Source organism: Pecten maximus, unplaced genomic scaffold (genome assembly GCF_902652985.1).
Source record: "Pecten maximus unplaced genomic scaffold, xPecMax1.1, whole genome shotgun sequence".
In the NCBI taxonomy this organism is placed as follows: Eukaryota; Metazoa; Mollusca; class Bivalvia; order Pectinida; family Pectinidae; genus Pecten; species Pecten maximus.
Genome location: NW_022982135.1, coordinates 761869 through 780844, shown reverse-complemented (window position 1 = coordinate 780844; position 18976 = coordinate 761869). Strand labels below are relative to the sequence as shown.

The 18976-nt window shown below is 38.2% G+C and overlaps 1 protein-coding gene across 1 annotated transcript in view; it reads right to left on the bottom strand.

Moving 5' to 3' along the window:
- Window positions 1-2390: 2390 nt before the first annotated feature.
- LOC117320399 overlaps window positions 2391-18976 on the bottom strand; it is a 47327-nt gene continuing 30741 nt past the window's right edge. Inside the window, exons 5-8 of the mRNA XM_033874998.1 lie at window positions 15727-15810; window positions 13423-13452; window positions 10044-12095; window positions 2391-2410 (exon numbers count right to left, since the gene is read on the bottom strand). Coding sequence (XP_033730889.1) covers window positions 2391-2410; window positions 10044-12095; window positions 13423-13452; window positions 15727-15810 — 2186 coding nt within the window. The remainder of the gene's footprint in view (window positions 2411-10043; window positions 12096-13422; window positions 13453-15726; window positions 15811-18976) is intronic.

Genomic DNA, 18976 nt, shown 5'->3' with positions numbered 1-18976 from the left:
CATAGGGATGTTTCTGACAAAATTTGGTGAAATTCCCATCAGCGGTCATGAAGAAGTCAAATAAGTTAATTGTTGACGGACGGACGACAGACGCCACGGTATGGCATAAGCTCACCTTGGTCCTTCGGACCAGGACCAGGTGAGCTAAAAAATCAATAGGGTGACATTATACTCCATCCAACTGGTTCTGAAGAAGTTGTTAACAAATTTTATTGACAAGGAGAACAGTATTTCAGTTTTAATTCTTTATTTTTTCTCTCAAATACAATTTATTTGTTCTCTCATATACACAGTCAACAAATATTATACAGGAGGAAGTAAACACACCAGTAACTTATATAACTGGACATCAATGTCACAATTTTATGCTGAAACACAATATGAAGAAGTATTTTAAGTCCACACTTTCATCAATTTGACCCCTGGAGACCCCCAGTTTTACTTACTATATATAAAAGAATGTGACTATAAATGTATCATTTTTCTCAACCTTTGACCTATGTGACCCTCAAAGAAAGTCAAAGTTAACATTTTAACAACATTTGTAGCCCTCCACTCTAACATGCTCCTGGTCCAAAATCATGAACACGAGTGACACTGAATTATCAGAAGATTTTTATACATTTGACCCCTTTCACCTTAAAAACAAGAGGCTCAATGGACCTGTATCGCTCACCTAGCTCTACAGCAACATTGAATTAGATTGGGGTAATTTCTACAGATACTATGCTGATTACCAGTTTATTTAAATATCAGAGAAGGCTAGGTTTATTCATATCAATAAATTTTCTAGTCCTTTCCAGCATACTATTGGCCTAATATCAGGTCTCAGAGACTCTTGCGTATTGCAAAATTTCACCCCTGAACAAACTTGGGAGCCCTTCACCCCGACATGCTACAAGCCAAATAAAAAGTCCACAGGCAACTTGGTCATTGAGAAGAAGTCATTTGAAGATTATAGCCTATTTGACCCATGTGACCTTGAATGAAGATCAATGTTATTGGAACACACTTGGTAGCCCTTCACCCCAGCATGCTACAGGCCCCAAAATCAAGTCCCTTGCCCCCTTGGTTATTGAGAAGAAGTCAGTTGAAGATTATAGCCTATTTCACCCATGTGACCTTGAATGAAGGTCAAGGTCATCCATCTGAACATACTTGGTTGCCCTCACCCAAGCATGCTACAGGACAAATATCAAGTCACTTGGCCCTTTGGTTATCAGGGGCTAGAAGTCGTTCAAAGATTTTGGCATATTTGACCACTGTGACAACAGATTAAATATCAGGTCTCTGGGCCGGTTGGTAATTGAGAAGAAGTTGAAAACGTAAATTGTTTATGACGCACACCACACGATGCACGACAATGGACAAAAGGCTATCACAATAGGTCAACTTCGTCTCAAACAATCCCTTTGAAATCGATAGCATCTTTTCTCTAAAAATTAATACGCCACTATAACAGCCAATCAAAAGCGACGTTACAAAAGGCGATGTCATTTCATTTATGTTGTGAGCTGATCACATGCATTTTGAAACACATACAATCACTTTCATTCCTTTCAGTCATATCTAGTCTAACAACTATTTATACAAACAATAGTAACACAAAACTTCATTCTATACAATCACTTTCTCTTCAGTCAGGTCTAGAAACTATTTATACAAACAAAAGGCAACTAACAACAATATTACATAATATACAACAAACTAAACTTACATATAAATATGTATCAAAGTTTTCTGTCAATCAACACACTGTAAATACAAACCCATTCTCATTGCTCTGTTCCTGGTATCACAGTGATTTATAGTAAAACCAGTACCAGGTACCAATATTGATGTTATAACTCAGTCTCATTGCTCTGTTCCTGGTATCACAGTGATTTATAGTAAAACCAGTACCAGGTACCAATATTGATGTTATAACTCAGTCTCATTGCTCTGTTCCTGGTATCAGTGATTTATAGTAAAACCAGTACCAGGTACCAATATTGATGTTATAAAATAATTATGGTTGTTATTTTTTAACAAATATCTTAAATATTGATACCACACAAACAAAAATAAACAAATTACCAGGATTTTAAAACAATTGTATCAGCAATTATAACAACAACAATACACTTCATATTGTATTACATGAGATTTTCACCAGATAGAATAAAAAAAATACATGCATTGGCAATCTGACTTACAAAATGTAATTTACACAATGTATGTACTATTACACATGAAAAATTATAACATCTGACTGCTGGAACGGATAATCAATGTTTCCCCTGCCAGATCATATTAAGGTTGTTTTGTTTATAAATATTCTACCATACGTTGCAAACTGTACAAATGATACCAGTGTAAAATTGTTGACAGAGAGGGACATACCGAAGTTGTTACAACTTGTGTTCACTTCCTGTTGAATATTTCAAATAAAATGTTAAAACTCAACATAAGTTTGAGATCGCATTTGTACATTTTCTTTCCTTTCTGAAAATCAAACAAAAATAAATTGTGTATCACTTTGAAATGCCAATAAAAATTCTCCATCAAATAATTCTAAGATATTTCTTAGAAACTTATCTCTAAAACTTAAACTCACTTTACATTAATTTAAAACATTTCAATGGAAGAACAAAAATGCAAATAAGCCAGTACAAGATACCAATATTGATATTGTAAAACAATTTGTAGTTGGATCAGGTTTTCTAAACATAGAATGTATGTTAAATATAGAAACCAAAACAAACAAAGATAACTAAAATACTAGGAATGTACAAAAAACAAACTTCAGGATTTTTTTTTCTTAGTTTATAAAAGTTTTGAGATTTCATTCAAAATCTTTTTGTTAAGAAAACCAAACATCTTCCTTATCTATTACTTTGAAAAAATAGTTAAAGAAACAATTTTAAGATTAGAATAAATACATTTAAACAGAAATCTCTCTCATAACTTAAATCAACATTTTATCTATATATTAATTGGCAAAAAACTCCAAATAATAATAATTAAAAAAAAAAAAAATGAAATAAATAAGATTTAAAAAAAACCTCTACATAAATGAACCAGACATAGCAGTCTATAAAATACCTGAAAATGATGTCTTTAGTTGTGTGAACTATTAAACTATTTACAGTCTTAAAATTCTAATGATGTGGTTGATAACAAAAAATATTTAACAAATGGTTTAATATTTACATTTAACTAATGATTCAATATTTACATTATAATATTTCCCTGCCCCGCCCGCCCTGCCCTGCCCTGCCCTGGCCCTACCCTCCAGTCTGTGTTGGGCCCTACCCTACCCTCCCCTCCAGTCTGTATTGGGCCCTACCCTACCCTCCAGTCTGTGTTGGGCCCTACCGTACCCTCCAGTCTGTGTTGGGCCCTACACTACCCTCCAGTCTGTGTTGGGCTCTACCCTACCCTCCAGTCCGTGTTGGGCCCTACCCTACCCTTCAGTCTGTGTTGGGCCCTACCCTACCCTCCAGTCTGTGTTGGGCCCTACCCTACCCTCCAGTCTGTGTTGGGCCCTACCCTACCCTCCAGTCTGTGTTGGGCCCTACACTACCCTCCAGTCCGTGTTGGGCCCTACCCTACCCTCCAGTCTGTCTTGGGCCCTACCCTACCCTCCAGTCTGTGTTGGGCCGTACCCTACCCTACCCTCCAGTCTGTATTGGGCTATACCCTACCCTCCAGTCTGTGTTGGGCTCTACCCTACCCTCCAGTCTGTGTTTGGCCCTACCCTACCCTCCAGTCTGTGTTGGGCTCTACCCTACCCTCCAGTCTGTGTTTGGCCCTACCCTACCCTCCAGTCTGTGTTTGGCCCTACCCTACCCTACCCTCCAGTCTGTATTGGGCCCTACCCTACCCTCCAGTCTGTATTGGGCTATACCCTACCCTCCAGTCTGTGTTGGGCTCTACCCTACCCTCCAGTCTGTGTTGGGCCCTACCCTACCCTCCAGTCTGTATTGGGCCCTACCCTACCCTCCAGTCTGTATTGGGCTATACCCTACCCTCCAGTCTGTGTTGGGCTCTACCCTACCCTCCAGTCCGTGTTGGGCCCTACCCTACCCTCCAGTCTGTGTTGGGCTCTACCCTACCCTCCAGTCCGTGTTGGGCCCTACCCTACCCTCCAGTCTGTGTTGGGCCCTACCCTACCCTCCAGTCTGTGTTGGGCCGTTCCAGGCGATTATTAGTATTACGCCGTAGGACCTGAACCACACCAGAAAACGGATATATACATGTTTATGTATAAATATATATTTTAAACGCACAATTAAATGGAAAAATATGTTAAGCGTCTGAAGATATAATGCAAATGCTTATTTACAAATATATTATGGATTTTAGTATGTTAATTAAAAAGCATCTATTCTTGGAAACCATATATATTTCTTCTTACATTTATCCTTTGCAAGGATTTTACCTCACTTATATTTTTATATATTTGTATGCAGATACAAATAAGTGAAGTAAGATCCTTGCAAAGGATTAATGTTAGAAAAATAATCTTTAATTAACATCCTAAATATATATCTTCCCCTATAATGAGTACATAGTATGTTCATAAATTATAAATGAGATGTAACTGTGAACACTGGTTAGCAAAATACATGTATAAATTAAAAAATTAACACATTATTTGACCACTCTCATTCATAATGAAAAACAATGTTCACAAATTGTTCAACATGATAGGACTGAGTGTATAGGTGAACAGTGTTAAGTCATTAATACCTTTAATTATTTGAATAATATTAAGACACACACTGCACAGGTAAAGGTATATATACTGAAACGAAAAAGAAACGCAACATGGAAAATTGTGATTAATTTTGTATTAAATATACATATCTGTATAAAAATCGCGGAAATAAACATGCACCCTGCCTAACACCCATACCAATCTTCAAAATCACCCAAGTGTGACTAGAGACCTATGCACTTCCGGCGCGGTAAAAACATCAAAAACCGTGCCTGTACAAACATATGCGTTCTTTTTTCATTCAAACCAGTATCAATTCATCACTAACATTGAGCCACATCATCGCCAATACTTTTGCAAACAATAATTCCTTTTACAATTATGCCACGGTTATCAAAGGTTGATAGAGGACGTGCTATAGCGATGCTTCTGGCAGGGAACACGCAACTTCACGTCGCTCGACAATTCAGAGTTCACAAATCGACTATTAGTCGATTAGTTTCACGTCTTAATGCAACAGGAAGAGTCGATGACCAGCCGAGATCAGGACGTCCACGCGTAACGTCGCGACGTCAAGACCGGGTTCTTAGGTTGGCACACCTGCGTAACAGGAGATTAACGGCCGCTGAAACGGCAAGGAATACGATTGGTAATCATAACCGTCGAATTCATCCCCAAACAGTGATCAACAGACTGCGTGAGGCTAATTTGCGTGCAAGGCGACAGTACGTTGGTTTACCACTAACACCGCAACGTCGAGCACGTCGTATGCAATGGGCAACGGCACATATGCCCAGACGTTTTCCTATGAGACGTTGGAGGTCTATGCTCTTCACCGATGAATCTCGATTCACGTTATTTCGAGCAGATGGCCGTCAACGTGTGTACCGGCGTCGAGGCGAACGTTTTGCTGACGCCTGTGTTTTGGAACACGACCGATTTGGGGGTGGATCAGTTATGGTTTGGGCGGGAATCTCCCATGGTTTGAAGACGCCTTTGGTGATAGTCAATGGGAATTTAACGGCCGTACGCTATCGGGATGAGATCCTTAGGCCCCATGTTGTGCCGTTTGTTAGGCAGCATCATCTAACCTTTCAGCAAGATAACGCGAGACCACACGTTGCAAGAGTCTGTAGAGACTTTCTTGCGACACAGAACATTGTTCCTATAGATTGGCCTCCATATAGCCCCGACCTGTCCCCAATCGAGCATTTGTGGGATGAATTAGACAGAAGAATTCGAAATCGCCGTAACCCCCCAAATACCCTCCCTCAGTTAGCAAATGCACTCGTCCAAGAATGGAATAACATTCCAATACGGAAAGTCAATGCCCTGATGAACTCAATGCAACAAAGAATTAGAGATGTGATAACTGTTCGAGGAGGACACACACGATATTAGGGCACGGTTTCAAAACTGCTGCCATTTCAACTTGGATTCACGTAGGGTACTACCAATCATGACCTTCTAGCAAAGTGACCTGTTCTTAAAAATCTCTAAACATTTAAAGGATGTTACATCAATATTCAATATTAACTATTACATATGAAATTTAAACATAATGCTCACAAGTATTATTTTATTAAACCTACAATTTGAAGTTGCGTTTCTTTTTCGTTTCAGTATATATCCTTGAAACAACAAATACCTGTGCCCAGTGTTGTGAATGGTTCTATAAACACTAGTCAGCTGGATAGGTGTTCAGGTGATCCTGTATATTGTCACCTCATTATAGTCAATTAGTGTCAGCTTGGGTATATCACTCAATACAGCAGCCCTGTAGTTTGTATATAAACTGTGTATAGTTTCACTGCAGACATAGCCACTCATAGTCTCTGCTTTACTAGTGCTTTACTGTTAATCTTGTATATAATAATTCATCATTTTTAATACTTATTGTTAGACTAGATATTTTTCCTACATTTCAACAGATAATTTTACCAAGTAATTGTGTAGTGCTAATAGTGTTGTTAGTTTATTTTCATGATGGCCACCTTAGTGTTTGGCAATTCTCAGATTAGGTATTTTTACCAACATTTTGAAAATGGAAATGAATGTGACATACATGTTATTTCCAAAAGTGGATTAACATTTCAAAACGCTTGGAATCAGTTGAAGAACTTGGTAACAACATTTTGGTCCTCCACTTGGGTTATGATGAATTGGCTAAAAGGGAAACTGATGAAGAAGTTCTTTCAAAGTACCAAACTCTTGTAGAAAATATCTGGAAAATCAATCCAACAATACATATAGTGATTTCAGCAATACCACCAAGAGGTGACAATAAATTCAGCAACATTCTTGTGAAATATTCCTATATTAGGTCAATCAATGAAGAGGCTATGTCAGTTAATCAGGGACTTTCTGCTGTTTCAGCACTTATTGATCAGCTACATTTTACAGGGCATGGCTATTTCATGACAAATGGTTGTCTAGACAGGTCACTTTTAGGTAGGGATGGTGTTCATTTCAGCATGTCAGGTGTTAAGACAGTTTTTAAATCAATCCTAAGTTGTGTTAGATATGTATCTGGACAGTTTATGAAAAGCAAGCAGAGTGATAGGTCAGGCAAAGATACTAGTGTAGGTAAAGATGTCTGTATCTGATGTTGATACTCCCAGTAGTAGTGATAGGTCAGACAAAGATGTATGTACTGTATCTGATGTTGATACTCCCAGTAGTAGTGATAGGTCAGACAAAGATGTATGTACTGTATATCTGATACCCCCAGTAGTAGTGATAGGTCAGACAAAGATGTATGTACTGTATCTGATACCCCCAGTAGTAGTGATAGGTCAGACAAAGATGTATGTACTGTATCTGATACCCCCAGTAGTAGTGATAGGTCAGACAAAGATGTATGTACTGTATCTGATACCCCCAGTAGTAGTGATAGGTCAGACAAAGATGTATGTACTGTATCTGATACCCCCAGTAGTAGTGATAGGTCAGACAAAGATACCAGTGTAGGTGAAGCGAAGATTTGTGATCGTCAACATGGTGGTGGAGTCGAACCATATATGGTGAGAAATAATGAGCTGCATGTAAGTGAAATTATTGACATCTTACAAAATTGGTAAGTACTCCAGCAGTTAAACCGTCAGGTGGGGAAGCTTTTATGATTCAAGGGAAACATGTTGATGATAGATATTCATTAGTGCTTTAAATAATAAATAGGTTTTCATCTGCAGCCCGCCTTGTGCGTATAAATGCTCGGATGTAAATCATTAATTAGTGGTGTTTTTTAGATATTTATTTAGATGTTTACTAGTGCTTTTGTATAATATGTTTTATGTTATTAGGGCTAGACTGCAAGAGTGCAATTATGGGGACTGCTCTGCGTACCTTTGGACATTGTCCACACCCTTGTGGCTAGTTCACATAACTTTATAGGATATATACTATTTAATTGTGTAATTTAGAAATAAAATAAATTAATTCTGAGAGTCTCATTTTTTCATTACACTGATTGAAACACATATTCACATATATTTTCTTGTCACTTGATCGGTACTCAAAATATTTTCTATAATAAAATTATATGGACTCATTATAGAACCACGTCCTCGTCGTTGAGTCTGGAAACATTTCAAATGGCCAAGAGTTCTACATCATTCTAATTTGTTTTTTCAAATGAAAATGGTGTTTCGACATGTAATAACACCCATTCTTGCATAAAACACCGAGAAATAACACATTAATAATCAATAAACACCTTTAAAACCCATTCAGGTCCAGATTCAGGTCCTTTCAGGTCCATTCATGTCTTTAGGAGGACCCGTATTACCACCTTCCTTTCACTCGCACCTACCTGAGGACACCCCCTATCGTCGAAGAAAATTTCTAAAACTGGCGACTTTTGTTTGTTTTTGTGAACAATGATGAAAATAAATTGTTTCTTCAACTTAATCTTTGTTTAATTATACACCATGTTATACAAGTTAATGTATAGAAGGTTAAGAAGTATGTGTGAATATTTCTAAGTACTTTTATTTACAAATAAACTTGACAAGATGATCCTACAAAAGGTTTCCACAGTGTTCTGTTCGTTGCTGTTTATTTTGTCATTATGTTACACAAGTAAATGTATAGAAGTGTGAATATTTAATACATTTACTTATTATAAACACTTCGACAAGATGGTCATACAATGGGTTGTTATCTAACTTCCTCCTCTCTGTCCATTCCTTTGCCAGGTCTAAAACAGATTGCCTGTATTTAGTAAGTATGGTCGTGATGTCATACTTACCTCCTGTTTTCTCTACGTTCTGTTTTACGTGACGTTCACAATCAGTGAACATGTCTACATCTGATGTCCACATGGCTATGTAATGTAGACAATTATACCCGTCGTTAGTTACAGCTGTAGTTAGTGCTGGGTATAACTTACACAGCTCTAAACTAAGCTCCCTGTGTCCCTGACCACAACTCTCATGTAATATTGTACACCCGCCGTTATCTACAGCTGTAGTTAGTGCTGGGTATAACTTACACAGCTCTAAACTAAGCTCCCTGTGTCCCTGACCACAACTCCAATGTAATATTGTACACCCGTCGTTATCTACAGCTGTAGTTAGTGCTGGGTATAACTTACACAGCTCTAAACTAAGCTCCCTGTGTCCCTGACCACAACTCTCATGTAATATTGTACACCCGCCGTTATCTACAGCTGTAGTTAGTGCTGGGTATAACTTACACAGCTCTAAACTAAGCTCCCTGTGTCCCTGACTACAACTCTCATGTAATATTGTACACCCGCCGTTATCTACAGCTGTAGTTAGTGCTGGGTATAACTTACACAGCTCTAAACTAAGCTCCCTGTGTCCCCGACTACAACTAACATGTAATATTGTAGACCCACGGTTAGTTACAGCTGTAGTTAGTGCTGGGTATAACTTACACAGCTCTAAACTAAGCTCCCTGTGTCCCTGACCACAACTCTCATGTAATATTGTACACCCGTAGTTATCTACAGCTGTAGTTAGTGCTGGGTATAACTTACACAGGTATAAACTAAGCTCCCTGTGTCCATGATAACAACTAAGATGTAATATTGTAAACCCGTTGTTAGTTACAGCTGTAGTTAGTGCTGGGTATAACTTACACAGGTATAAACTAAGCTCCCTGTGTCCATGATAACAACTAAGATGTAATATTGTATACCCGTTGTTAGTTACAGCTGTAGTTAGTGCTGGGTATAACTTACACAGCTCTAAACTAAGCTCCTTGTGTCCATACATACAACTAAGATGTAATATTGTATACCCAAGTTTATCTACAGCTGTAGTTAGTGCTGGGTATAACTTACACAGGTATAAACTAAGCTCCCTGTGTCCCTGACCACAACTCTCATGTAATATTGTATACCCGTAGTTATCTACAGCTGTAGTTAGTGCTGGGTATAACTTACACAGGTATAAACTAAGCTCCCTGTGTCCCTGACCACAACTCTCATGTAATATTGTACACCCGTCGTTATTTACAGCTGTAGTTAGTGCTGGGTATAACGTACACAGCTCTAAACTAAGCTCCCTGTGTCCCTGACTACAACTACGATGTAATATTGTAAACCCTTCCCAGTCCACTAACTGTGACATGTACTGTCCACACACACAACTCCTATGTACAACACGACCATCTTCTGTCTCACACTTATGTTGTACATCCTCAACTCTACACAATGACTTAAGTATCATTCTCTCCACTGTCTGAAATATACCAACGTTTCCTGTCTGTGCCACAAGATGGAGCATGCTTTGTCTCTCGTCATCAGTCTCATGTACCAAGTCTGGGTAAGTGTCACACAACATGGTCACCATCTCTTCTCTCTCAAACAAACACGCCTCGTGTAGGACATTGATATTCTCAGTATAATATGATGATCGTGACCTGCGTGCCCTCGCTGTAGGAATGACGTCATTCATTAGTATTTCCGTCAGTAGTCGTACATTCCCACCCTTCACTACACAAAACGGTGTATCGTTGTCGGTTGTGGCACCCACAGAAAGGAGATACGAGAAATGATCTTCTAAACCAATAGAGCAAGCTCCATTTAACAAGGCACCTTTTATCAGTTGGTGTAAGTTTTTGTCATCATTCTGACCACTTAGCCATCTGATAAATCCCTGTAGAAACAGTGTGTCTGTCCATACATCTAATGTAGCTAAATAGTCATACTCACTCAAATACAAGTCACTTTTAGGATCAACAGATTGAAACTCTGTCACTATACGTTTATACATGGCATTGGTTTGATTATCAGATGATATAACTCTCCTGTTTGGGGTGTTTTTTGTTGTAGTTACATAACTGAGGAACTTTCTGGGACAATTCAGCATGTAGCCAATGGGAGTTTCCTCTCCATACAGAAGTGCCACTGTTTCCTCAATGGAGTCGTGGTTGAATTTGAAACAAGGATAATATTCTCCATTTTTTTTTTTTTGTATAGAATCTTTTTTCACCAGCCAACCCAAAAGGCATTTTAATGACTTCTTTACAAATTCAGCTTTCTTTTTCTCTATTTTGTGAATAAGCTCAGGTGTTAGGTTAACTTCTACTACATCAAAAGCAAATGCTGCTTTCATTTTCTCACTTTCCTCAATATTTTCAATGGAAGGGTCTAAATCATGTTCTACAACTGAGCCGCCATTGAGGAACAGATACAGCAGACCATGAAATTTCCCGTCTTCTAATTTAGATAAAGAGGATTTAAAATAATGCAGAGGTCTTTCAAAGAATTTGACTCTCTCTGTTTGTAAACTAGGTGTGTCCCTAAATAATCTACAACACTGTGGAAACCCAATGTCTGGGGCCGAGGCCACAATCTGTTTCTCCTCATCATCTGTCCATTTAACAAATTCAGTTTTTGGTTGATACAACCTTAACAATGCAAGTTTTTCTTTTTCTTCTTTGTACTGGCTAAGGTCAACAATGTTTTCTTTAGTAAATAATTTTCCAAGGCCACTTAAAGAATTAAAAATTCCACTACGAATTGTAATGACCAGATAATTGGACTCAGATTCATTTCCACAAAGTTTTGCATTAATTTCTTTTTCTCGTTTCTCCCATTCTTTCACATCTTCCTGACACACAACATTCTTTCCAAAGATGTCATCAAAATAAATAACTAATTGTGATTTTGGTGCCACCCAATCCATGTCTTTTATGTCGTGTAGTTGTAGTGGTTGTCGACATCGTTTATGTTGCCCCTCCTCTTCATTACAGCACAGCAAACGGAGAAGTTCAAGTGCAGTAGATGATTTCCCGTCCCCCGAGTTTCCCTGGATTATAACGATCTTGTTCTCTAGAAGTTTTTGATGGGCATCTTGGAGACTTTTGGTAGGAAAAAACTGGTTGTTTTCTTTTTCTGTCTGAATTGTAGACTTTGTTGTATCTGCAAGGAAAGAAGATTAAACTTATAAGAACAAACATCAGCATGACAAAGCCAAAATTTATGAGTTCCCTGGGAGCATGAGACAATATTTTTTTACATAAAAAATGACAGACCCCCTACCACGAAAAAAAGGAATAACAAATAACTACAATACAATGTATATAGATACGTATAACTTGTCACATATTACTGAACCTAATATTACATCATGTACATGAAAGGTTTCTCTATCAGAAATACATGTACATTTTTCCTGATATGGTTTATGATTATTTTAAATTTCCTTATTTTAATGGATACAACCTGAAATCTTGTGATGTTAAATCACTCAAGGGGATTTGGGTGCCAACCAAATCATGATCTTGTTGGTTCTGTGAAAGACTGATCATTTCTTTACTTTCGCTTCATTCCTATTTCAAATCCAAGTACTTCTCAAGAATAAGCAAGAACAAATTGAAAATGTCAAAATATCCTTTGTATACTGTCAGCCATATTGATTTCCTTATCAGTCTCAATATCAAATCGGACAGAACTAGGGTCTATGGGACCTACATTTTAGTTGAGAATTACTGCTTTAGTAGCTTTCCAATATTTCTCAAGAAACTTCAAGCTATAAAAATCAAAGAATTAAAGATGGCTGCTGTTTGCTGTTTTGTTTTTCCAATTAGGCTCTCTTTGGAATGGGCATATTTAAGAACCTCCATGAAAAGTTTACAAAAGATCCGTGCCCTATTCCCCAGGAAATCACAATTACAAGGATTTTATGGACGGACAACGAACCACAGAATAGGTCTATTTGAATTGTCATTTTTGAAATACAGTTAATTTGACCCCATTTTGCTCCAACCCTCAGGCCCTGGGAGGTGAGGACCATATAATTTACACTGTTGGTTGACTTTGACCATAGAAGTTTCTCCAAAATTTCATTAAAATTGGTTCAGGGATTTCTGAGACGGCAAAAATGTGAATTGTTAATGGACAGACGACACCTACTGCACAACAATGAACAAAAGGAATTAAAATGGATGACTTCAGACTTCGACTCAGGTGACCTAAAATTTGACAGACGACAGAAGCTGGCCCTGACAATAAGACAACCTGTTTCCATCAGTCAGCCACAATGACTATGTGACGTATCAGATAACATGTGGCCTTGACCTTTGATGGATAATTTCATCAACAGTAATTGTTATATCAAAATCAAGTATTTTGTGTGTTCTTTAAACATGTAAACATCCAATGTTTCAAATGTTTCAGTAGCTGTCGTCCCTGATGAAGTTTGGTCCATATGGGTGTTATGTTGTATCCCTCCAATCTCAAGACTCACCTATCATAGCCGTCAACTTAGGATCCCTCCCTGTAAAATAAAATGATCCATGTCATGAGATATTTCACATAACTATGATTTACAAATTTACAAAGACAACAAATAGAAAATAGTTTTGATATGTGAATCACAGGAAATTGAACTCCCTTTATGTGGAATGGTGGATAAATTGCGTTTTTATTCAGTCAAATGTTAGACAGAGATTTATTGGTAAGGTACAGATTAGCACACATAATTATAAGTTATGACATAAGAACATTGTCCCCGGGGCCAACATGTGTGGGACACTGTGACTCCTCCGGGTAATCCCTTCTTGTCCAGCATTGTTTATGATTATAGGGTGAGGATCTTATCTTTCCCAAGATATGGAACATGAAGTAGATTACCAGGGACTGGACTAGACTTTTGGTCAATCCTGACAATGAACTAAATTACCAGGGGCTGGACTAGACTTTGGGTCAATCCTGACAATGAACTAAATTCCCAGGGACCAGACTAGACTTTGGGTCAATCCTGACAATGAACTAAATTACCAGGGGCTGGACTAGACTTTGGGTCGATCCTGACAGTGAACTAAATTACCAGGGGCTGGACTAGACTTTGGGTCAATCCTGACAGTGAACTAAATTACCAGGGGCTGGACTAGACTTTGGGTCAATCCTGACAGTGAACTACTGAAAGACTGTTGGCTACCGCAAAATAATTTTTTGCAGATTATAGCATATTTGACCCAAGTGACCTTGAATGAAGGTCAAGGTCATCCATTTTAACATACTTGATAGCAATTCACCCCAGCATGCTACAGGCCAAATATCAAGTCCATGGGCATCTTGGTTATTGAAAAGAAGTTGTTTGGAGATTATAGCCTATTTGACCCATGTGACCTTGAATGAAGGTCACCTTGACTTCAATGGGTCAAGGTCACATTGATTTGAACAGACTTGATAGTCCTTCATCCCATCATCCTATAGCGCCAATATCAAGTCTCTGGGCCTTTTGGCTATTAACAGGCTGTTTAAAGATTTCAGCATATTAAACCCCTGTGACCTTGAATGAAGGTCAAGGTTATTTGTTTGAACAAACTTGGTACCCTTTATCACACCATGACACATGATCAATATCAGGTTTCTAGGCCTCTTGGATTTTGAGAATAAGTTGTTTGAAGGGAAAAGTTGAAGCAGGTGAGCTAAAAACAATATACAATGTAGTGCATTTGTGAAAGTTATTATGCATATATACAAAAAGAAAGGTTTTTCCAATGACGTCACACAGTTAAAAAGTAGTCCCGGACATGAGGTCACACGGTGCATCTATTTGGGATTGCGATATTCCATATGAGTGTTCCACATGGGGACAAATGTATCTTACATATGCAAGGGTGTGGGAAATATATATCATACATAATTGTCTGTTATACCTCCATTTTGGGCTGAAGTTTGTCTCATGTCACTGACATCTTTCTTCACAGCATCAACGTCTTCACTCACAGCAACAACAGTGCCTTAAAAATAAATCTTTTAGGTTATCTATGTCTGTTGTCACACATGTACAATCATTTCATCTTAGAACATCCTACATATCCTACCTCTTAGGTTATCTATGTCTGTTGTCAAGTTTACAAGCATTTTATGTTAGAACATCCTACATATCATACCTCTTAGGTTATATATGTCTGTTGTCACACGTGTACGATCATTTTGTTAGAACATCCTACATATCCTACCTCTTAGGTTATCTATGTCTGTTGTCACACCTGTACAATCATTTTATGCTAGAACATCCTACATATCATACCTCTTAGGTTATCTATGTCTGTTGTCACATGTGTACAATCATTTTATGTTAGAACATCCTACATATCATACCTCTTAGGTTATCTATGTCTGTTGTCACACCTGCACAATCATTTTATGTTAGAACATCCTACATATCCTACCTCTTAGGTTATCTATGTCTGTTGTCATGTGTGTACAATCATTTTATGTTAGAACATCCTACATATCATACCTCTTAGGTTATATGTCTGTTGTCATCTTAGAACATCCTACATATCATACCTCTTAGGTTATCTATGTCTGTTGTCACACATGTCAATCATTTCATCTTAGAACATTCATTGAGTGATCTTTATTTGGTCTTATATGTTAAGACTGGTTTTTCTACTGATTCAATCCTTCCTTTTTGCCTTTTGATCATTAAGCATTAAGTACCTACTGACCAAACATCATGGAAAATTTCAAAAGAAGATTTTTGAAGTTCTTCCCATCTCATATTTACCAACACACTTTCGACTGTCTGTTATACCTTCAATTGTCGATGAAAAATGTTTCAGGGCACTGACATCTTCCTTCACAGCACCAACTTCATCACTCACATTATCAACAGTTCCTGTCAAAATGTTAAATAAAAACAGTTTTATTAATATTTCTATTACCTACATGTACCTGTAATTGTCCTCTCCTGTAAACAGTATTTCTTAATCAAAATACAGTAAAACTCGGATAAGTCGATGTTGACGGGACCGAGAAAAATATTTGACTTATCCGATGGTTCGACTTCTCCGTGTCCGTTTGTATACGGAGACAAAACACCCGACTTTCATCGTTTGTATGCATGCAGAACTGGCGCTTGATAACATAGTAAACAAGAGATCCCCGAGGGATCTTGGCGCCCACCATTGAATGATCTTTATAGGTTCCATGTCAGATTGATCTTTTCCCTACTTTTCCCTTCCTCTAAGTCTTACTTATCTGTGTAAATTCAGAAACAGCCCTCTAGTACTTTTCAAACAAGGGGAACCTATATACAGAATTTAAGATTTAGCTATAATGGCTGTCTGTCGGCCATGTTGTTTTCGTATTGGTCCCAATATGCAAAACTAGGCACTGAGGGGAACCTACATATGAAATTTGAAAAAGATCCCTTCAGTACTTTCACAGAAATAGCGATAACAAACTTCAATTGTCAAAATCCGAGATGGCTGCCTGTCGGCCATGTTGTTTTCTGATTGGTCTCAAAATGCAATATGCATAACTAGGCACTGAGGGGAACCTGCATATGAAATTTCAGAAAGATCCCTTCATTACTTTCTGAGAAATAGTGAAAACAAATTTCAATTGTCAAAATCAAAGATGGCTGCCTGTCGGCCATGTTGTTTTCCGATTGGTCTCAAAATGCAATATGCATAACTACGCACTGAGGGGAACCTACATATAAATTTTGAGAAAGATCCCTTCAGTACTTCCTCAGAAATAGAGATAACAAACTTCGATTGTCAAAATCCAAGATGGCTGCCTGTCGGCCATGTTGTTTTCCGATCGGTCCCAAAATGCAATATGCACAACTATGCACCAAGGGGAACCCACATATGAAATTTGAGAAAGATCCCTTCAACACTTTCTCAGAAATAGAGATAACAAACTTTGATTGTCAAAATCCAAGATGGCTGCCTGTCGGCCATGTTGTTTTCAGATCGGTCCCAAAATGCAATATGCATAACTAGGCACCAAGGGGAACCTACATATGAAATTTGAGAAAGATCCCTTCAATCCTTTCTCAGAAATAGAGATAACAAACTTCAATTGTCAAAATCCAAGATGGCTGCCTGTCGGCCATGTTGTTTTCCGATCGGTCCCAAAATGCAATATGCATAACTAGGCACAAAGGGGAACCTACATATGAAATTTGAGAAAGATCCCTTCAGTACTTTCTCAGAAATAGAGATAACAATCTTCGATTGTCAAAATCCAAGATGGCTGCCTGTCGGCCATGTTGTTTTTCGATCGGTCCCAAAATGCAATATGCATAACTAGGCACCAAGGGGAACCTACATATGAAATTTGAGAAAGATCCCTTCAATACTTTCTCAGATATAGAGATAACAAACTTCGATTGTCAAAATCCAAGATGGCTGCCTGTCGGCCATGTTGTTTTCTTATTAGTCTCAAAATGCAATATGCATAACCAGGCACAAAGAGGAACCTGCATATGAAATTTGAGAAAGATCCCTTCAATACTTTCACAGAAATAGCGATAACAAACTTCAATTGTCAAAATCCAAGATGGCTGCCTGTCGGCCATTTTGTTTTCCGATTGGTCCCAAAATGCAATATGCATAACTAGGCACAAAGGGGAACCTACATATGAAATTTGAGAAAGATCCCTTCAGTACTTTCTCAGAAATAGAGATAACAATCTTCGATTGTCAAAATCCAAGATGGCTGCCTGTCGGCCATGTTGTTTTTCGATCGGTCCCAAAATGCAATATGCATAACTAGGCACCAAGGGGAACCTACATATGAAATTTGAGAAAGATCCCTTCAATACTTTCTCAGATATAGAGATAACAAACTTCGATTGTCAAAATCCAAGATGGCTGCCTGTCGGCCATGTTGTTTTCCGATTGGTCTCGGAATATGCAATATGCAATTATGCAATATGCATAACTAGGCACCAAGGGGAGCCTACATATGAAATTTGAGAAAGATCCCTTCAGTACTTTCTCAGAAATAGCGATAACAAACTCCAATTGTCAAAATCCAAGATGGCTGCCTGTCGGCCATGTTGTTTTCCGATGGTCTCAAAATGCAATATGCATAACTAAGCACCAAGGGGAACCTACATATGAAATTTGAGAAAGATCCCTTCAGCACTTCCTCAGAAATAGCGATAACAAACTCCAATTGTCAAAATCCAAGATGGCTGCCTGTCGGCCATGTTGTTTTCCGATTGGTCTCAAAATGCAATATGCATAACTAAGCGCCAAGGGAAGCCTACATATGAAATTTGAGAAAGATCCCTTCAGTACTTTCTCAGAAATAGCGATAACAAACTTCAATTGTCAAAATCCAAGATGGCTGCCTGTCGGCCATGTTGTTTTCCGATCGGTCCCAAAATGCAATATGCATAACTAGGCACCAAGGGGAACCTACATATGAAATTTGAGAAAGATCCCTTCAACACTTGTTCAGAAATAGAGATAACTAACTTTGATTGTCAAAATCCAAGATGGCCGCCTGTCGGCCATGTTGTTTTCCGATCGGTCCCAAAATGCAATATGCACAACTATGCACCAAGGGGAACCCACATATGAAATTTGAGAAAGATCCCTTCAATACTTTCTCAGAAATAGAGATAACAAACTTTGATTGTCAAAATCCAAGATGGCTGCCTGTCGGCCATGTTGTTTTCAGATCGGTCCCAAAATGCAATATGCATAACTAGGCACCAAGGGGAACCTACATATGAAATTTGAGAAAGATCCCTTCAATACTTTCTCAGAAATAGAGATAACAAACTTCAATTGTCAAAATCCAAGATGGCTGCCTGTCGGCCATGTTGTTTTCCGATCGGTCCCAAAATGCAATATGCATAACTAGGCACAAAGGGGAACCTACATATGAAATTTGAGAAAGATCCCTTCAGTACTTTCTCAGAAATAGAGATAACAATCTTCGATTGTCAAAATCCAAGATGGCTGCCTGTCGGCCATGTTGTTTTTCGATCGGTCCCAAAATGCAATATGCATAACTAGGCACCAAGGGGAACCTACATA